At 52.5% G+C, this 21,261-nt stretch overlaps 2 protein-coding genes across 5 annotated transcripts in view; one reads left to right on the plus strand and one right to left on the minus strand.

The window, feature by feature from the left end:
• Positions 1 to 16,583, minus strand: part of HEPACAM2 (HEPACAM family member 2) — a 31,612-nt gene extending 15,029 nt beyond the window's left edge. Inside the window, exons 1-5 of the mRNA XM_074199362.1 lie at positions 15,400 to 16,583; positions 15,121 to 15,252; positions 7,554 to 7,910; positions 6,765 to 7,049; positions 262 to 555 (exon numbers count right to left, since the gene is read on the minus strand). Coding sequence (XP_074055463.1) covers positions 262 to 555; positions 6,765 to 7,049; positions 7,554 to 7,910; positions 15,121 to 15,190 — 1,006 coding nt within the window. The 5' untranslated portion in view covers positions 15,191 to 15,252; positions 15,400 to 16,583. The remainder of the gene's footprint in view (positions 1 to 261; positions 556 to 6,764; positions 7,050 to 7,553; positions 7,911 to 15,120; positions 15,253 to 15,399) is intronic.
• Positions 16,584 to 16,702: 119 nt separating this feature from the next.
• Positions 16,703 to 21,261, plus strand: part of VPS50 (VPS50 subunit of EARP/GARPII complex) — a 53,211-nt gene continuing 48,652 nt past the window's right edge. For all 4 annotated transcript variants that reach the window (XM_074199364.1, XM_074199367.1, XM_074199366.1 and 1 more), the window contains exons 1-2: positions 16,703 to 16,873; positions 17,068 to 17,136. In XM_074199364.1, the coding sequence (XP_074055465.1) occupies positions 16,841 to 16,873; positions 17,068 to 17,136 (102 nt within the window). In that variant the 5' untranslated portion in view covers positions 16,703 to 16,840. The remainder of the gene's footprint in view (positions 16,874 to 17,067; positions 17,137 to 21,261) is intronic.

Below are 21,261 nucleotides of genomic sequence, written 5' to 3' on the forward strand. Positions count from 1 at the left end.
GTATCAGAGTGGAATCTAAGCTCAGGCCTCCCTGCCTGGACCATCACTTCCTAGCCCAGACATAGGGAAGTGGAAATGGTCTGAGACTGACCAACCAGGAGCACACTACCACCCTAGCATGCTGTCCAGAGCCAAGGGAAAGGACGAGAGCTTCCATTAAGGGGTGCTGTCCCAGAATGGAGAAGATCAGAGTGCTAATCCAGACTCCTCCACTTCCTAAAACCCTCAGGATGGAGCCTGAGGTCAGAGTGGCACTCTTACCTAGTGACGTGATGATCACTGTGAAGCGCGCCTCCCCTCGTCGTCCTGTGATGTTGTTATAGGCACAGCACATGTAATCCGTGCTCTGGCCAAGGCTGTCTGAAGTCACCTGCAGGTGGGGACCATGCTCGATCACCTGGGTGGAATTGTCACCCTGCTGAATCCACGAGTAAATGTTGGGGGGGTTAGAGTCTGCAGAGCAGTCAAACCGGACAGCCTCCCCAAGGTCAATGGTGAAGACCTGGCCCACTCTCAGGCCCCTGTCTGAATTGACTGTCAGTGCATAAGGTCCATCTGCATTGGAGGAAGAACAGAAAAGAGGCAGTGTCTCAGCTGTGTCAAGTCTGGTAGCTGCTGAGCAGCAGCATCTGGGGTCCCTCCAGCAGAAGGGCCCATTAAACCACCCCATGGTCTGAAGGAGGTGCCCCTTCATGCCTGTCCTGTTGGGGAAGATGAAACTGACTTCCCTGAAAGAAGTTCATCTTCAGACAAATATCCCCAGGATTTGTTCATTATTATCATCTTTGTGAAGAAAACTACTGGTAGCTAGCATTTATATGAGACCTACTACATACCAGACTAAGCATTGTACAGATTGCCTCTCATTAGATCTTCTGAAAACCTGGGGTGAGGAAGGGGACTGTCTCCATTTTAGAGTTGAAGAAACAGAGCCAGACAGGTGAAGTGACTTCCACCCAGCTAGAGAGCATCTGACACCAGATGTGAATTTCAGGTCTTCCTGACTCCGGGCCAGAGCTCTACCCACTGCACCCCCTCACAGTTGCACAAAGAATTTCCCCACTTTCTCCCAAAGTGGCAATTGCAGCAGAATAGGCTTCTCCCTAGACTGCTCATGAAAGAGAACTGGATTTCAGCTACAAAAATGGGTCCCCATGTGCTTCTAGAGCTTAGGGTGAGCAAGGGGACACTGCTAGCACATAGCTGAGTGACTTTGGCAAGGGCCCCTCCCTCTGGTGCTTCACTTTACTCATTGGTAAAGTGAGCAGCCAAGGGAACTCTGCCATGCTCTGGCTGCCCATTGTCCCTGTACCAGGGTGGTCTGTGAAGGAATCAGGGGCAGATCCATCTCAAAAGAATTGATGCCACTCTGTGGACCTAGCCAGGGGGGTCTCATTCAAACCATCCCCAGTGCAGAGCACAAGTTCTCTCAGTCACAGCTCCCCACCCACCCAGGGAAAGAGGAGAGGAGGCTTCGAGAAACCAGCCAGAACCACTGGAAGAACTCAAGGAAAGTCTCTGAGGCCCTCATTGAGCATCCATTGAATGGGTCTCTAACAGCACTCCTGCTCACCCCTCAGAGTGACCCATCATCTCTATTGGCTGAATGCCCCAGGGGAGAAGAGGCAGGGGTTCTCATTGGACCAGCCTCCTGAGACCCACCTGTCCTTTTCTGCCCTGAGAACATTCAAAAAATGAGCCGCTATCCATTCCAGATAAAGGCTGGCCCCCTTTTAACATCTGGATCAGTACAGATCCCAGTGGTAGCAATCTGCCTGGGGCTCCCTGAGCATGACTCTGACAGAGCAAAAAGGTTCAGGTTTGGCAAGGGCAAACTGGCTGCTCACCCCAGCAAGGAGAGGAGGAAGAGGAGGAGGCCTTGCCTTATGCCCATCCCTAGCATATTAGGCATTAGCCAATGTCCAGTGAGACCCTGAGGCTAAGAGCTGGAATTTCAGGAGAAGAGAAGAAAAGAGAAGAGAGGTGAAGGAAAGAGAGGGAGGAGGAGGAGGAAAGAGAGGAGAAGAGAAGAGAGGAGAGGAGAGGAGGGGAGGGAGGGGAGGGGTGAGGAGAAAGAGAAGAGAAAAGAAGGAAAGAGTAGGAAGAGAAAAGAAAGAAGAGGGGAGGAAAAGGAAGGGAAGAGGAGAGGAGAAAAAGAAAAAAAGAGAAGAGAAAGAAGAGAGAAGAGGGCAGGAGAAGGGAGGGGAGAGGAGAAGAGAGAAGACAGGACAAGACAAGACAAGTCAAGGCAAGACAGGAGAGAAGAAGACAAGAGAGAGGACATGGGACACAGTTGATCACCTTCTTCTCATGGATATTCTCTCCTATGTGGGTGTCCATGACACCCTGCTCTCTCCCTCTCTCCTCTTTCTGTCTGTCTCTCTCCCTGCTCCCCCCACCCCCAGTCTGGCTGCTCTTTCATAGTCTCCTCGGATGGCTTATTACTATTATATTTTCCACCAAGATTCTGTTCCCCATCGGAGACATATGACCAAAGTTACATTGGGTTTTCTTCTAGAGAATATTGTTCAATATTTGCTGGGGACCTAGGAGATGTTTTGTGGGAAGTGTATGTCTGCATAGGTCTGATTGGACTGCTTGAATGGATGGGTCCTGGGACAGAAAGGTGGTGGCCTCCTGCAGGCGAACCATGGGGAAGGTGGCCGGTTCCCTTCTGACTTCTTTATTGAGGGCAACCTTGAGGCTGGATCAGAGAATTCTCAGAGGGATGATAGAGACAGAAATCTGGCCCTTCTGATTGGTAGTTTTATGTGCTCAGCCATTTGTTGCAGCAGGAATCTCAGGAGTCATTGAGGGGATTCGATCAATCCGGCAAGTTCTCTAATCTCTTTTATGAGAGGACAGGATGTGAAAAGTGCACCTCCCAGAAAAGTTGGAATGTGCTTTGCCACCTTGTGAGAGGACATAGGGAAGGCTCCTCTGGCTCTGGGACTGAGAATTGGGTCAATGACTCCTTCCTCAGAGACTATAAAGGTAAGAAAATTGTGCTTCTTTCTTGTTTTCCCCACTGGACTTCCAGACAGAGCGCAATAGCAGAGGCTCATTCTAGGATGGGAGGTGGGTAGAATTTCTCCCCTTCCCTAGCAGTTCTCAGCAGGAGCACACAACAGTGTGTGCTTATATGACCTTGGGTGGTAGTGGTGGGGAGATACTTCCTGAATCCCAGTTTGGGAATTTTGAACTTTCTAGGTAGGATTATTTGTAATCTCACCTTCTAGACTGAGCAGCAAGGAAGCCCAAGCTCTGGGTCTGCTTTGTAGGTGACTGCCAAATTCAGGAATTCCTGAGTCTGACTGATGGGTTGACTAGCTCTGTGGAACTGCTCTTTTATCCTCTTTTTCCCATTTGTTGGAAAGAATGGCTTTTGGGGTACAGGAAGGGAAATGAAAGGTCATTTCCATCAAAGAGGTCAACAAACATTAAAAATAAGTGTTGAGTTCCAGCCTCTGAGATTCCTCAACAGTGTGCTTGTTGGGAAGGAGAGATGGGACTCCAGAGCAGAGCATGGCAGCTAATGAACCATATACTTCTGGGGCACTAGGAACCTGACTGGAAGGGGAGGCCTTGTTCAGCAGTTCAAGAACATTTATCTTTTGGTGGAAGGTGATGAACTCTTTGAGGGCTTTATGTTTCCATATTTTTTTTGTGAGCCTCTGCTGAAGGCCTAGCATCCTTTGCATTTTCTCATTTTCTACAGGGTGAAATGAAGGCATTGCATACCCACTGCTCATATTAATTGCCTGGGTAGGAGTTGGGGACCCTGATTCCCACATTGGGGTATGAAATTGAACTAAGCTTAGTTTTGGAGACTTTTCAGGAATAACATTCCAGGAGCAAGATAGGGAGCAAAAAGAAGTGCATCCTCTTCACTCAGGTCCTCAAGAGGAAAGCCAATCCAGGGGAGTCAGTGGAGTGTCTTGGAGTAATAGATTTAAAGATGAATAGTCCTAACAACAAATTAATATTTGTATATTATAGAGTAAAAGTCAGAAGTTTTTCCTCCTCCCTTTTGGCATTTGTCTTCTTCTTCAGACACCTGGAGAACTGGTTCCTTATTATCAACACAATTACACTGCCCCCTGCTCATAGCTTCTCTGGGTCCATATGACCAGCTTATTTTTCCATATTCATCATCTTTTGCAGCAATCCTACTGCTCCTAGAAGTATGTCTGATGTTGTGACATTAGAGTCACAGGGTTTGTATGAGGGATAAGAAAACAAGTTTTTTTCTTCTTCCTCTCAAGTTAACAGATCTCTATTCCAGACTCTGGGTGTCAGAGGGGTCTCTTGCCCAGCTGTCTTTACTCTGTTTACCTCCATGCCTCCTCACTGTTTTAGGAGGTACATGCCCACAATCCAACCCATCCCAAATCTGGAAGAGGGTTTTCAGAGCCTTCGTCTCCTCTACTCTGGAGTGCCCATGTTGACTACATCTCTCCATATGGTAAAGTATGGCAAGAGCTTGCTGTCCAAAGGACAAACTCCAGTTCTGGACTGGGACTGGTGATTTCCCCCAGGGGAACTTCTATCAATGCTTGCTCCATGGCCTCTATCTTCCAGACAAGCTTTGAATGCTCCTGTCAGAGGGGCTACTTGCATGGTCCATCCTGAGGGTCTTCTGCTCCTTCCTAACCTGAAAGAGAATTCTTGGGAAGCTGAGCTCCTAGCCATGCTCACTCTGTAGATCCTGGCCACCTGGTTTCTCTCATTCCCCTTCTTGAAGGCTTCAATTTGCCATTTGTGGGAAGGGGCCTGGTGAGAACAAGGGAAGGCTGAGCCCAGCCTGATATTTCTGAGGCATAATGAGCAGTGTCCCCTGTTCTGAAAGTGGGTTTGGATCACCCAGGATCCCTGCCCACAGGCTTCAGGGTTTCCATAGGGCAGATGTCACTCCCTAATTCAGAGTGATTAAGACACTCCATGCCTACCATCTGCTCCCAGTATGGGGGTGGTGGCCATGCCCACACAGCCACCAGTGGTTAATGGGAACAGATGATTCACAACCTGGAGTCAATGAGGAAGCAGATGCTTCTCCCTGGACAAAAGACTCATTTTTCTGGGAGCACTTCTCAGCAGGCCCAGGCTCCCCAGAGGGTCTGTTCTCTCTTCCTCTGAGGAACTTTCATAATTATAAGTCACTTCCTCTGGGAACAGTGGGACTGAGGCCAAGTGCCCACTTGTGACTATGAGAATAAGCACATATGGGGCCATACTTTAGTCCTCTGATTTTGCAGAGGGAGCCTGGGATGGGAGCTGGGGCTGAGGGCAGTCAGTCCTCAGTGATCTTGCCAGGTGTTCCTGGACTAGCAACCTCTGACAGACACAGTGTACTAGAGAGAAGTGCTGAGGAAGTCCAGCCTCCAGAGAGCTAGTTCCAGGGAGCCTCAGGTCCTCCTGCAGCCCAGCCAGATATCACCCCCCCCCAACCCCGGGGACTGAAGCTGCTTGGTTTCAACCATACCTGCTCCTGTGAGACACATCTATGAGGTACCAAAACACTGGCCAGCTGTATGGCCCTGGGTGACTTCCTTTTTCTGAGCCCTGACTTCCCCCTTTATAAAGGGAGCACAGTGGAGATATGAATTCTCAAATCCCCATCATTATCATCATCACCTCCATCACCTTCATCACCATCACTATCATTATCATCAACTAATATTTTCATAACAAAGTCTCATGCCCCTAGGAGATCTAGCCAGAAGTTGAACCATCTTTTCACCAGTTGGCCTGAGCCCAAGGTGGACCTCTGGTGACATGGGGGACAAGAGGGACCAGCCCCACAGTCACTACTGAATTCTGAGTGTGGAGTGTGGCTGATATGGATGGCTGGGCAGGTCCATGGGGCTTTTCCCTCAACCCTGAGGTTCTAGTCCTTCCTCTTTCCTCCCCTGCCCATCTAAGTGCTGCCTCCTCTGGGAAACCTGTCCTGAGCCCAGGCCAGGCACATTCATTCCCCCTTTCCTTATGCACTTGATCCAAGAGCTTATGATGTACTTTCTGCCACAGAAGCCATGAGAACAAAGACTTGGTGGTCTCTTGTAGCTCACATTTTGTGCCTCACATTTTACTTGGTCTTGAATACTCTTTCTAGTCCCTTTTCTCCTCTGACCTGGCTTCATCACTTCACACATGGACAACTGCAATAACTCTTTGGGGGGGGGTGTCTTTCTGCCTCCAGTCTCTCCCCTCTCCAGTCCATCCTCCAGCCTTCAAAGTAATTGATCCATTTTCCAAAAGTGCATCCATCCCAGTATGATCTGCTGTGATTCCCTATGACTTCCAGGGTCAAAAATAAACCCTCTGATACATGAAGACCATTGCAGTCTGGCCCCATTTTACCATTCCCATCTCTCCCTGAATGGAGCATCCCCTCCTCTCCAGTTCCTTGACCTGAGACCTCTGTCCCTGTAATACTCCCTCCTTGCACCTGTGTCCAGGGCCCAATGTTTTGAGAAGTCAGGCTCCATCAGAAAGATGCAGACCAAAACCCTGTGGGAGACTTGGGTGGCAAAGAGGGAGGTCCACAGGTGCTCCTGGGGTCCTAACACGGGGCATCAAGGCCAGTCTCTTGGAGGAGACCTTTTCATGGAGGACCCTCTTGCTCAGGGGATCATGGGATCCTAATTCAAGAGAGACCATCAATTCCCACCCTCCCATTTTGGGGAAGAGCCTTGGGGCCCAGAGGTGGGAAGGAAGCCCAGGCCTGACCTGCCTCTCCAGGTACAGAGAGGAAGAGTACTTACAGTAAATTGTGGGCACCAGGGCCTCACTTTGCATCTCACTGATAGCATTTCTGGCCAGGCAGCGGAATTCCCCAATGTCTGCTTTCATCACAGGGTCGATGTGGAGGACACTGTGGTCGAGGGAGAAGCTGTGGGTGGCGCTGATGTGCACTGGTCTCTTGTCTTTCAGCCACTGGTATGTGATCCGTGTGCCCATGGACACCACACATGTCAATGTCAAGTTGCCCACATTTTCCACAGCCCCAGAGGACGGCTGAGTGTGCACAGTGGGTTTTGTCACAGGATCTGCAAGATCAAGAGAATGAGTGAGTTCTCCCTGAAAACAGATGAGGGTCCCCTGGTGAAACTTGGGGAATCAACTTTTGGATCACCCTGGCCACACATGGTTTCTGACCAGCTCTGTTGCCCTGGCCAAGTCCTAGAATCCTAGCCACTGATGCCTCTCAGATGTGGCCTCAAAGACTTGCTGGTGGCATGATCCTGGGCAAGTCACTGCATATCTTTGCCTTGGTTTCCTCATTTATAAAATGAAGATAATAGCACCTACCTACCAGGATGGCTTTGGGGATAAAATGAGGTTCAACACAGTATCTGACCTCTAATAGAAGCTCCCTTTATGTTCCTTGACAAGAACCAGGATGCTGGGGCATGGGGCAGAGGGCTGGGCTTGGGTCTCTCAGGAGGGAAGGTCTCTGGGAGCTGAGCAGAGCTTATGTTTCCTGGGGGAACCATGAGCTCACTCAGTTACCAGTTTGGGACTCGGGGTCAGTGTGACTGAATGGTGCTCACCATCCACAGTGACGAGAATCTCCTGGTGGACAGATACAGTCCCATTTCCTTGCATGTTCACATTGACTTTGACAATGTAAGTGCCTTCATCACTGAAATGGAGAGGCTCGATCCGCAGGGATGCATTGGGTGGCACCATTGTGAACTTGTGCCTGTACTCCAGATCAGGCACCACAGACCTATTCACTGAACCCAGAAGGTATTTGGGGGTTGCCTGGGGCCTCTGAAACAGCCAGATGATCTGGACATCAGAGGCTGGGGTCTGGAAGCTGTAAACCACTGGAAGGTTGAGCGCTTGACCCCGGATGCCATGAACTGTGGCTGAGGGCACAGTCACCGTCAGGGCAGAACAGGTACCTGGGGAGGAAAGGAAGACAATGAAGAGGACAAGTACCAGGCATTCCTGGGCAGAGTCAGAGTCACCCTCCAGGCAGGGACCCTCAGGAGGGCTGATCCATCACAATGGCTAGCACCAGCTTCCTCAAAATGCAGAGATATTAGTGGGTAGAGTGCCAGATTCCATGCCAGCAGGGTCAGAAGAGAGTAGGGGCTTCCAGCCTGTTGAATGACCAGCCAGGGCCATGAGGAGGAATCCATCTGTTTGTTGGAGGGGCAAAGTGAATGGAATTCTCAGTAGTCACCAATGCCCACATTGGACTAGCTTCTTCTTAGCTCTGGGACTATCTTCTGACATCTTTCTCTTTTCCTGGACTCTGGGATCCACCCTCCTTCTGCTATTTTTTTTAGGTTTTTGCAAGGCAAATGGGGTTAAGTGGCTTGCCCAAGGCCACACAGCTAGGTAATTAAGTATCTGAGACTGGATTTGACCCCAGGTACTCCTGACTCCAGGGCCAGTGCTTTATCCACTGTACCACCTAGCTACCCCTTGCTATTTTCTTCTAAACATGCATTTTTATTTGAGTGATCTTAAGTCAGTACCCAAGAAAAACTCCACCCCTCTCCTAAGTCCTGGCCCCTGGGGAAATGGAAAAACACCTTCTTAACCCTCAAAGGAAAAGGAACAATGTTAAGGGGCAGGATACAAAAATATCTCATTTTAAAATGACATCATTTATATGTAAACAACACCATTACCTCCCTTTCCCCTTTTTTGGATTTAGGTTCAATGGCTCCTTTTGGGTAGAGGAGGGCAGCCTTCTTGGAAGCAATAAACTCCCAATAACAAAACAGTATAGCACTTTTGGAATGATGAAAAAAGAAAACAAATGGACAAACCTTAAGAAATGCTGCAAACTCATCACCTTCCAGTTCCAATATTTCAACTCTGAGTCATGTCCCTCTCCCAATAAATGAATAAAATAAAGCCCTATCTGTCAGTCCTCTTTGGGTCTCTGGCAACTTTGGACAAAGATACAACCACAGCCCATCAGAGACCAATCAGATGGACAATGAGGAGTTAGATTCATTGACTAAGCCACTCTTCTGGAAGGTGAACATGGGCCAGGGAGACTCTGACCCAGACCCAGACAACTTGTGCTCTTGATTTGCATCATGGCATGGGTTGTAGACAATGGGGCACTGACCTTTGATGTCACCATTCTGTGTCCTCTCTCAGGAAGGACCTTCACAAGGTCCCCACCAGCCCATGGCCAGCCAGAGTGGGACAGAGGATGGCCTGAAGAAGAGCAAAGGATACATCTCTTCCTCTTCATTCTCCTCAGATAAAATCCCATCATTGACAGGGAGCCTTTCCAGATTCTTGGTCTCTCCCCCTTGAGAGCAGGGACTAGCTGGCCTTTCTTTAGACCTCCAGTGTTTAGCACATTTCTGGTACACAGTAAGCACTTAATAAATGCTGGCTAGGTGTCTGAGCACCTGATTACACAGGACACCCTGACTAGAGGGCAGGCAACTGTCAGGCTGCTCTCCTAATTTCCTCCTCATCCATTCTGCTGTCCAGTCAAGGTGTCTCTGAGAAGGACTCAAGAGAGTGGAAAGATCCTAAGATCCTGGCTTGGAGTCAGGAGAACTGGTGGGAGCCCCTGGGGAGAGCTGGGTGCAGGTGGACACCAAAGGGGAAGGAGCAGCCCCCACCCCACATACACTGGCCTCTCCTAGAACACCCCCCTCTGAAGGCCTTGGAGAAGCCCAGTGCTTAACTGGACCTCTGTCTTGCCCTGCCCTGTGTGTTACCAGTGATCTTTTTGGCCTTTCTGGATCTGAGAGCTGGCAGCCTCCTGAAATCTCCATCAGAGGGACAAGGGGGAGGAGGACAATGGGTCTACTGATGGTTGCACCCCCAAGCCCCATTGACTGAGCCTCTCACTGCTCACTGGGGGAGAAGACATCATGGTCTTTTGTGGGATTATTTTGTACCAATCATTTTTGCTTTACCATTGTGGTAAATACCCCTCACTAATAAACTTATAAGGGGCTACCCATGTACAGGCCCTGTGCCTAGTGCTGGGGATCCAAAAAGGGCACTTACCCTCTGGCAGAGACCCCCTAAGTCCAAATAAGCTATGGACAGGAAAACTAGGGAACACCTAACTCAGGGAAGACCCTAAATGGGAAGGGGTGGAGAAATAAGATTTCAGGTGGGACTTCAAGGAATCCAGGGAGGTCTGTAGTGGGAGCAGGCCTGGGATCAGTCAGAGAACAGAGCAGAGATGGAGGGACTTGTTCATGGAGGCTAGGGACCCTGGGACAAAGACTCCATGTTGGAGAGTGAAGGCTAAGAGGACTGGAGAGGAAGGAGGGAAATGGGGCCATCAGGAAGTCCCTGGCCTTTATGGAGTGTTCTGGCAGACTTCATGATTCTCACCTGATCATTTTGGGAGGAAGCAATCTGATCTCAACTGAGAGTAGAGAGGTATCCCTGATGTCTTGGGGGCACCCCTAAACTCTGTGCCCCTTTTCTAGCACCTAGGATTCCTCTGTGAGGAAGTTCCATGGACCACAGTGCTCACGGCTCTAAGACTTCTGAGCTAGAAATGGAAAATGGTCCTAGATGTTCTTAGAGGCAAGACTGAGAGATTCAGTCAGCAGCAGCCGCAGCAGTAACAGTGTAGCTGCATCAATTGTAAGTGTGGCAGCTGCAGCAGTAACAGTGTAGCGGCAGTAATTGTAACAATGTGGCAGCCACAGCAATAGCAGTTATAGCGGCAATAATTGTAACAGTGTGGCAGCCACAGCAGCAACAGTGTAGCAGCAGCAATTCTAACAGTGTGGCAGCAGCAATTGGAACAGTGTAACAGTGTAACAACAATCGCCACAGCCGCACCTCCTCCTCCTTCAGCGGCAGCCCTTCTGGGGACCGGGACCCTGAGCTGAACCAGGAGGATTCTGCAGCACAGGGTGAAGGACAGAAAGGTTAAGGACGAGGAGGAAGAAGGCTCCTGGCTGTCCAGACTTCCTTGGTGCCTGTTCAGAGAGGACAGACCAGCCTCCTGGACTCAGACATGAAGAGGCCAGGGGTCAGCAAGAGAGACACACACTATGAATGAAGGCAGAGTCAGATCTCTGCCTCCACAGGGCCACTTTTCCCAAGGTGTGGGCCCTGGGCAAGTACGACTTAGCTACCAACTTCTCAATCTGATAAAAACTGCAGGAAGCAAAGGAGGAAACCTGGTGGGCCAGAGGCCCATTCCGCTGACCTTAGGCCCAGACACAAGGTGATTTGGGCCCAGGGGTGTGACCCATGAACTGTTCTGCTGTGAGGGGGTGGGGAGGAGGATCTGGCCACCAGCTGTGCCTTCCTTCCAGACTCTCCCAGAACCAATGGACCACCAGGTAAACATGGGCTGCTCTTGGCTTACTTGGCAGAGTCTTTCAGGGGCTGGTGATGCAGTGGATGGAGTTTAGGACTTGAAGTCAGAAATCCTGCCTTGACTCCTTCCTAGCTGTATATCCCTAGACAAGTCCCTGGGCTTCCCTACTCTGTACAATGGGGCTAATAATCACAACAACCTCCCAGGATTCTTAGGAAATAATGGATGAACTGTGCTTCCAGAACCTTAAAGGTCAGGAGCTAGGATGATTTGGGCCCAGACTTACTTGCTGAGTCTCCAGCTCTTCCAAGGAGCTGCTGCCAGGCTCTGCCTCAGTGAGCTTTGGGGATTTGGTGCTGATGATGATGACAAAGAGGTGAAGGGTGTTCCTGAGAGGCTATGACATTGCTGGACTTGGAGTCAGGAAGTCTCCTCTTCCTGAGTTCAAATACACCCTCAGACACTTCCTATCTGTGTGATCTTGGACAAGTCACTTCACCCTTGTTTGCCTCAGATGCCTCATCTGCAAAATGAGCTGGAGAAGGAAGAGGCCAACCACTCCAGGATCTCTGCCAAGAAAACCCCCAGGGACTTCCCTATGAGTCTTCCAGGACTGAACAACAACTTCTTTTCTCTTAAGCTCAACTTTGGCATCAGGAGTGTTTCTGAACACATTAAATTTGATGATGGGTTTTTTCCAAAATCATAAGAAAACAAATCCATAAGTGACCTTTTAAATGGGGGTTTCCAGCAATATATCAGTGAGGAACTGGGGTGGATTTGGCTTCAAACAAAGAACTCCAAGCACCCAGCCTCATCATTGTCTATTGTGGCCTGGCATCAGTATTTTCTCTGACTGGAGATACTGAGAATCTGGGGTGGGAAGCCCAGAGACAGTGATGGGAGAGTAGAGTGGGAGAGCCAGAGACCCCAGGGTGAAGCCCCAGGAACTCTTGGGGTTGCCCATCATGTCAAGGGCTCTGTGGGCTGTTACCAGGGACACCACCTTTGGGCTCCAGCTCCAAGCTCCAGGTGGGAGTGTGGAGGCATTTAAAGGTGCAGTGGGCACTGCTGGTTTTAACCTCTGTTGCTATAGTCAGGTAGCTGGCTGCCTCCAGCTCCTTGGGATGGCTGCCAGGGCAGAGCAGTAGAGCAGTGGGCCCTGGCTCCTCTGCCTAGCCAGAGCCTAGGGCTGGTCAAGGACCTGAGTCTTCCTCCACCCTCTCTGTCTGTTTTCCAGCAAACAAAGCTCTGGGAGCTCGCACAACCCTGTATTAAATATAAACATGATGTGGGGCCCCTTCATCTCCTGCCCCTCCCAAAGTGATCTATGGGCACCTGGGGCCTCAAACATGGCCCTGCCCTCCCCATCTGTTGATAGAAAACAAACTCTGCAGGAGGTGGGGGGGTGGGAGGGAGAGAGAGAGACAGATTCATGAAGCTCCCTGAGATCCTGGAGCTGGGCTGGGGGGGGCATTTTCCTCCTTTCCCTAGGCCCTAAAGACAAAGCAGCTGGAGCCCAAGTCCACTCCCTACCAGTATCAGGGGCTGGCCTTGAACCTCTCCTGTGGGATGTGGGTGAGGTGGACTGGGGAGGGCTGCACTGCCTAAACCTCACACTGCTCCACACCTCACTGCCTTTCAACCCTGCCCCTGCCCCCAGCCCTTCCCCTGCCCCCAGCCCCAGCCCCAGCCCCTGCCCCTCCACTCCTACCCCAGGCATCACAATGCCTCCTATGGGGCTTGGACAGGGTTCCAATGACTGTCAGTGACTCTTCTGCAGCCCCTTTGACTAGGTCTCCTCAGATAGAGTTCCTGCAAGGGGTAGCCAATGGGGCCCAAAGATCAGGATCTTGGGAGAAGGAATAGAGCCTGGGAGTCCACCTCATCTCAGGCTGGGGCCTCCTGCCTGCCCCTCTCCATCTGCTGCCAAATCTGGTGCCTTCACAGAAACAGTAGGCACTTAATAAGTGAAGGAACAGGGGAAGGAGTAAATCTCTGGGCAGAGCCAGGCCCAGAAGTGGGGACCTGGTGATGGAGGATTTTCTGTCTTGGCAAAAGGATCAAGTAGAAAATGGATTCCCATTCCATCCCTGGACTTCTCCAAGTCAAGGATTTTCTGGGTTGACCAACAGTAAAGTGGGCTGCAGAGAGGATTGGAGATTCTTCAAGACCCCCAGTGTCTCCCTTCCTCCCCATCCCAAACAACAGGACCTGGATAGGCAGCAGAGTCAAGTAGGGCAGGCCTGGGGGGCCCTCCTCTCCAAGAGCGACATGATAGATACCCAATCAGAATACAGCATCTTCTAGGATGGATACTCCAGAGGCCCCTAAAGTGCTTTGGGATGATGAGGGGGGGAGGAAAATCTGGGGAGGCTTTTGGAGGAACAACCTTGGTTCTCCAGGCTGCCAAGGTCTGGTTAGACATCAGTGTGTGGTCAGTACCCAAAGCCTCTCCCACCCACATCCTCTATTGCTGCCCCTCTGGCCACCTCTATTGCTCCCACCTAGGGTTCAGCTCCAATACCTCAGGACCTCGTACCCCATTTTCAATGATAGCAAGGTGGCTGGCTTTCTTTTCTTTTCTCAGTTACTGATCTTCACTCCTCACCCCTGGTTTACTACAGTACCTGGGGGGGGGGGCTCTGTCTGCCTCTAGTCTCTCCATCGAGCTCCCAACACTCCCCTTCCCCCCAACATACCCCCTAACCCCCCTTCCATGCCTGGAATGCTCTCTACCAGGCTTCCTTCCAGTCCCAACTAAAATCTTAGTTCCTTTTGGGGTAATGCTCCTCCCTCTGTCAATTAAGTCCTATTGATCTTGGGGGTAGCGTAGTTGGCCTCTGTGGGTGCCCTTGTCTTCTCCCCCTCAAGCTGGGAGCTCCTTGAGGCTGGCCCTGCTTTTTGCCTTTCTTCCTAAGCCCCTGGCTTGGCCAAGAGCTTTGTCAATAGTTGTTTATTGACCCAGGCCACAGGAGGGCAGTGAGGAGCTCAGGGTCCAAAGCCAAGGAAGTGAGGCCACCGCCCCCGACTCCATTCCCTCACCCCCAAGCCCCGGTCCTCTCACACTAGTCTTCTGCCATGGCCCAGAACAGTGTGGCCAAGTGGGGATGCCCATGGACATGGCCTGGGCAGGCTCTTTTGCTCTCTTTCATGTGTCCCAGAGGCTTGACTCCATAAGAGGGGTTGATCCTTTGAGTCCTTGAAGAAGTTTCAATATCTGGCACTCCTGGAAGGGTCCTGGGTGACCAGATCTGTGGTTTCTCTAGGACTCAGGTATCCCAGATCCATCCTCAGAGCCCTTGAACCCTGATGGGGCCATTGGAGAAGCCTCCAGGACTAAAGCTCAGCTGGGCAGCCCCTACTTTTCCCAGGGGTGACCTCTTTGTCCATTTCATTTTCATATTAGGGACCCTTGGGGGGGCTCAAGGAGGCCAGGCAGCAGGGAGAAAAGGGGGATGGTAGATGCCATTGACTGCTATGACAGAAAGGGAAGTGAGAAAGACCTTGCCAGGTTCCTCTGGGAAGAAAAACAGTCTCTTTTGGGTGGAGGGCTTGCTGTCTGGGCGTGGACATTCTTTGGGGCTGCTCCCCCAAGACCCCATGTATAGGGAAGGAGGACTCTTCATTCTTGCCACTGGCTCTCCTGCCTCCAGACCCAGGACCATTTGCCAGGGGTGCTGCCAGCTCCTGGCTAGCCCTGTAGTCTCATTCCCAGCCTGACCCTTGACTGAGCCACCCCAATGGCTCCTGGGAGAAAGGAGAGCAGAGGGGCTGACTCCTGAGCCCATGCCCCATGCAACACATGAGCAATCAGTGGGCTGTGAGGGGCTTACCTAGAAGCAGGCAGGAGAGCTGGAAGTGCAGGATGCCCCTCGAGTTCCTGGGGCAGTCGGTGGGCTCCATGCCAGCTTAGGGACCAATGAAGGCAGGCCCTGCTCCTGATGGCCCTTCGGTCAGGCTGACAGCTGTGGATTGATTTGTTAGGGAAATGAGCCCCGAGATAACCACCTTCTTCCCTCAGAGATTTGAATATTGCGTGTGTGTGTGTGTGTGTGTGTGTGTGTGTGTGTGTGTGTGTGTGTGTACACAAAGGACAGGGGAGGGCTGAACACCTGGCAGGCGGAGGGTGCTGCTCCACATCACCAGGGCCCCTGACTTCTCTGGGTTGCCAGGGTCTGTAGGCCAGTCTCGGGGGGCTAAGGTGGTGCTTTCATGGGCCCACTTCCTCCTGGCAGGTGGAGGCTGGGCAGAGTGGTGGTCAGTGAACAGGAGAGAGCCCTGCCCTGGGGCCCCTCATCTCTCTGGGCCACGGTTTCCTCCTCCCCGTATCTCCCTGCTCCCAAGACCCTAAAGTCCACCAAAGACAATAGCTCTGATCAGATTCAATTCTGGTTTTCAATGTGCATTTGCTCGGCCACCTTGTGGCTCCTGAGGAGGGCTGGAGCCTGCCCTGGTGGCCTGCAGTCCTGGAGCAGCCCCAAACCTGCCCCCCCCCCCCGGAGTGTGGGAACCCAACTGAGAGACGCTGAGGGGGCCGGAGGTAGGGGGTGGCCTGGCTTAAGTCTGTGGAGTGTGTAGGGAGGGGAAGTCGGCCCCCTTCTCAGCAGACTGGGGGCTCCCTGAGGGTGGGCCCTTTGTGGATTGTCTTTGTCAAGAGAAGCCTGATGGTGCTGACTGCCTGGTGGTCTCTGGGGCGGGCAGGGTGGGGCAGCGCTGGAGGCCCTGGCAGATTCTGCTTTGGGGGAGGGGAGGCCCCTAGGCACCCCAAGAGGCACCCTTTGCTTTACTGGAGGGGCCTCTCCAGGGACTTCAGAGTGCAAAGGAGAGCTGGGAGACAGAACGGGCCGGGTCCCTGCAGCCTGGCACAGCCAGCTCGTCTGGGTGCTGGTTCTAAACTCAGACCCTCACCTTGACCAAAGGGCTCACCCTGCTTTTGAGCCCTCTGGCCAAGGCCAAGACTCTGAAGGTGGCTGAGAAGAGGGGGGAGGGGGAGGGAGGGCAGAAGGGGAGGGGGTGTTAGGAGAGGGGGGAAGGGGTGTTTCTGATCTCCTCTCTGAAGACCAGGGGTCCCTTTGGAAATCAGAAGGTGGCATGTGTGGGGGTGGAGCTGGGGTGCCTATGGGGGGCTGAGGGCCCCTTGGGCAGAGCTGGGGCGGGGGGCGGTGGGGCAGGCAGGGTCCTGGGACCCCACCCTCGGCAGGGCCCGCCCCTCCGCTTTAGCCCCGCCCTCCTTCCTCCGGGCCTTCCCCTCTGGGGGCTCAGTTTGGACGCGCGGGCCCCCGTCGGCGTCGCCCTTCGCGCGGTGCCTCTCGGGAGTTGTAGTTCATCGTGGGAGTTGTCGTTCGAGCTCGCCTCTCGCGTACCGGGCGGGAACTACGCTTCCCGGCATGCCCCGCGCATGCCCCCGCTGCGGGTCACGTGAGCGTCCACCATGGCTTCCTGGTGCGGCTCTGGGGGCGGTGGGCGCGGGGCCTGACTCGAGGGTCCCCTTCCGACGCCGGGCCTCCGCCGCGCCCCCCGCGCCCCCGCGCCCCCCGCGCCCCCCGCGCCGCCATGCAGAAGATCAAGTCCCTCATGGCCCGTCAGGTGAGGCGGGGGCGCGGGCTCGGGGGGCGCGGGGGGCGCGGGGGGCGCGGGGGGCGCGGGGCGCCCGTGGGCTGGGCCGGGTGTCCCCGCCGGGGCGGCTGCGGCCCGGCCTGCGTGGGGCGGGGGGCCCGCAAGGGGGGCCGTGGGGGGGGCGGGGGCGGGAGGCCCTTTTAGCCCCGAATCCCCTGTTTCAGGGTCTCAAGAGCCCCCAGGACGGCGTCGGGGAGCTGAGCCCCATCGAGAACCTCCGGCTGCCCAGCAAGGTAGGAGCGAGGCCGCCCCAGCGCCTCCCCCCGCGGCTGATGCCCACGCGGGGGCTCTTGGACCCCACTGTACACTGGAAGAAACTGAGGCAGAGTGCGGGAACGCGAGAGACCCCGGGGCTGGGCGAGGGGACCCCCAGGAGGGCGCCGAAGGCTGAAGTGTCACTGAGTGACCGCTTGATGGGGGGCCAGGCAGCTGCCCCCCCAGGCGCTCTTGTCCTCTGGGATCCCTGGGATTTTACATGTGGGGCAACTGAGGCAGCAGGCTCAGAGTGAGGACCCCCCCCCCCCGCTGTGTGAACCCCGGAGAGCTGCCTGGTGAAGCGGGGACTCGCCAGGGGGGTGTGCGTGCGGCTGGAGCCAGGGCCGGCCTTGCCGCCGGCCTCTCCAGCTGTGGCTCCCTTTCGGCTAGAATGATGGTGACCTGTCCGGGCCCTTCTGGGTTGGAAGCGCCCGGGGGGCAGCACACTTGGCTGGGCAGTCTGCACCTGGCCTGCCCTGGGTCCCACCCATCCTGTCTTAGTTCGGATGCCCACCAGAGGGCATCAGGAGCCCAGTGTAGTTTGGACCACCTCACACAGGACCCCTCTGGTGGAGACCTCGGCCCCAGCAAGGGGTGGGGTGGGGCCACACTTTAGAGCTGGGCAAACTGAGGCTGGGGAAGGAAAGGACCCCCAGGAGTGGTTGGTCAGCCCTCACCCTCTCCCAGCAACCCCTCTGCTTGTCGCTTCGGTGACGAGTTCACTACGTGGGTCTTCCTGTGTTTTTAGTTAAGACTCTAATCTAATCATTGAAGACTGCAGCTTCACTTATTCAGGACCCCTTATGCCTCCCCAGTATTCCTACAGTGAATGATAAAGACCTACAACTGGCAATCACCCACTGATCCTTCCCCAGCTTTGCTCTGTCTGAGCATGAGAAGAGCTCCAGATCTGGGCTCAGCTGGGCCGCGGGCCATGGGCTCCTGCGGTTCTGATCTGTCTCTGGTCCGTCTCTGGAGGACCGGGATCCGGCTCCTGATGAATCCCATCCCGAGCTGACCATCCTTCTGCTCTTTCAGGGAAGATAAGAACCATAAAGAGGGGAGTCATTTGGGCAGATCTAGAGTCAGCAGGACCTGAGCTCCTATGTGGCCTCAGATGCTTCCTTTCTGTGTCGCCCTGGTCAAGTCACTTAACTGTTTGCTTCAGTGCCTCACCTGTAACATAATGTTTTATCCTTCTTTCTCAAAGAAGACCACAACACCAGGGAGGTGACGTGCTGTCATGACGAGCACATGAATTGGATTTGAGTGAGGGGGAGCTGTGCTAAGTCACCAGCCTCACTTTCCTCCTCCAGAGCATCTAGGTCCAGTGGCCAGACATGAGTCAGGATTAGTTGGAGGTGGCCCTGGATGCGAGACAGGGTTAGGACACACACAGCCTGTAAGAGTCAAGTGTCTGAAGTCACATTCAAACTCCTGTCCTCCTGACTTCAAGGCCAGTGCTCTGTCCACTGCACCACCTGAATGACCAACCATTCTAGTATCTTGTCCAAGTAAATCGCAAATGTGTCTGGGAGAGTCAGATACGACTGAAATGATGGAACAAATGATGTATTTATTCTTACATGTTTTGATGTTTTTTTTCAGTATCTCCATAGTTTCCCTAAGTATCCCTCCCCTCCCATCAAATACTATTTGTTTAAAGACCAAAAAAGAGGATCAAGATGCCTGAGTTGTAGAGGCACCAAAGTGTGGCAAGCTCACCCTGGCCCCAGGAAACCAGAAGTTCAAATCCTATTTCACACTCTTATTAGCTGCAAGACTCTGAGCAAGTCACGTCACCTCTTTTTGTCTTAGTTTCCTCATCTGTAAAAATAGTGATAATAACAGTACATTCCTTCCTAGGTTGTTAGGATGATCAGCTGTGGGATAATCATTGGAAAGTGCTGAACACATTCCTGGGTCTTAAATCTAGAACCCTTCCCACATGATTGGCCCAAGGATGTGTGTGACTGTACTAAATGCTTGGGAGCATTTTTCATGTGATTGTTACAATTTACAATTCTTTACAAAAAATATTTCCCCCCTCCTCCCAGTTTCACATAAAAGTAATTTTAAACATTTGTTGTTGTTTTAAAGTTTTGAATTCCAAATTCTCTCCCTCTCCCTCGGTGGGGGGGGTCCACTGTAGGATGTCCAGGCGGAATGTCATCAGCCTTTCCATATTGATCACTTTGTGTCCAAACATTTTACCTTTCTTTGGAGACACCACTGCTGTTCTGCTAGCTGTGTTGTCACTGCCAAGCCTTAGCAGAAAGTTTAAGTTGAAAGGTTTCCCCGCTCGATGGCGTCCTTCCTCGTCCTAAATGCATTCGTTCTGTCTGAGATCAGCCATGGCACCTTGGTTGACATCTGTTTTTCTTTGCATTTTTATAAGGTAGCATGACCTTTCTGGTAGCCATTTTGAATGTTATTTAAAGGTAGTCATGAGCTTTAGATTAGTTTTTCAGAGAGCTTCAAGTATGGGGTTTTGTGACAGGCAAACCCTGCTGTGTTACAGCAAGCTGACGAGGGCCCATGTTCCTACCAGGATGCCTGCCCTCAAGTAGCTCCCATTCAGGTATTCCTCAGCTTGTCTCTGAGATCGTTCCTGGGGCTTGTCCTGGATGCCTTCCTATCCCCTTGTCCATTTGGTTGTTATTTCTTTTAAGAGCCCCTTTCCTGGATCCTCTTCACAGTAGCCTCATCATGGACCCTCCTGTGGAGCAGGACTGACCTTGTCCTTCACTGGTGGCAAATGACCCGACCTGAGCCTGTCTCAGCCACCTTTGTACATTGTACATTGTTCTTCTTTGTTCTGTCTGTTCTCAGACGCACGTGGCACCTCATCTCATTCCTGGACAACCCTCCCCCCCGCCCTGTCTCTTGGAGTTTTAGCCCCTCTTTTCCTTCAGCTCTAGAGCCAGTGAGGTGGGAGGCTTTTCCTGCTTGACCTCCCCAGCACACACACACACACACACGTGCACCCACACCCTGTGGGTACAGTCTCCTCTGTTAGATTGTGGGGAGCCCTTGGGGGAGGCCCTTGGATTCTGTTCCAAACACTCATGGAAGGTTCAGCGGAAGTCCTTGTTGATAGGTTGGCTGGTTCTTCCAGGAGTGCTCTGACTTTTGCACTGTGTGGAAGGAAGGTTGAAAATCCCCTGGCTAGGGGGTGACCTGGACCTGTGGGTGTGGGTCTGTTACGCTGCTGCTTCCTAGCCCCTGAATCCCGTGTCCAGATGAGAGAGCCCCAGCAGCTGGTCCCTGCCCAAGCCCAGCCCCATTCCCTCTTGCCAGAACCCCCTCCCTTGGAGATAGTTGGACCTTAGGCTCCTAGGCCCCCTCCTTGGAACTTTTCTGCTTTGGGCCCAAATCTCAAATTCAGGAGTTTCCTATTAGGTTATTGTGTACATTTGTGACTTATTAGATAAATTTCTAGACCTTCATCTACTTCCCTCCCTTTGTTATAGAGCATCATGTGCATTGAGGAGAATGAATGCAGTCTCTGTGCAGTGACAACAATGACCTTTTAATTAGCCATTTCATTTTTGTTTATTTTAATTAGAAATGATTTAGTAAAAAAGTCTGATAACCTGGGAATTTTTTCTGATGATAATAGCAGAACTGCAGGGAGCTGTGTCCCCAGGGAACCAGGCCAGGCCCCTGCCAGGGAGCTCCCTCCTTGCTGGGTCAGGGGCCATCAGACCACAGATTTAGGGCAAGATGGGTCCTTACAGGTCCTTCACTGGTCTCTTTTACTGTTGAATAGCCAGAGGGGGACGTGACTGTGCTGAGTACCAGTTGAGGACGGATCCACCCTCTCTTTAGGAGCTTCCTTCTCTTGGGGGAAAACAGGTGCATAATAAGTGTATACAGGACAGATAGGAAGCAAACCTGGGGTGGCCTGGGGGCAGATGGAGTGAAGGGGCCCTTTGGTGTTGCTCCCTTAGGGGCTTATGGAGAAATTCACATTTTGTATTGTTGGATATAAGAGACAGGGCTTATCAGGTTAGTGACCAATGGGTGAGTCTTGGTGGTAAGGTGGGTGGGGGTGGCATGTGACCTGCGCTCAGACTGGCCTCAGGAGTCTGCTTGACCTT

Source organism: Macrotis lagotis, chromosome 8, assembly GCF_037893015.1.
Source record: "Macrotis lagotis isolate mMagLag1 chromosome 8, bilby.v1.9.chrom.fasta, whole genome shotgun sequence".
NCBI lineage: Eukaryota > Metazoa > Chordata > Mammalia > Peramelemorphia > Peramelidae > Macrotis > Macrotis lagotis.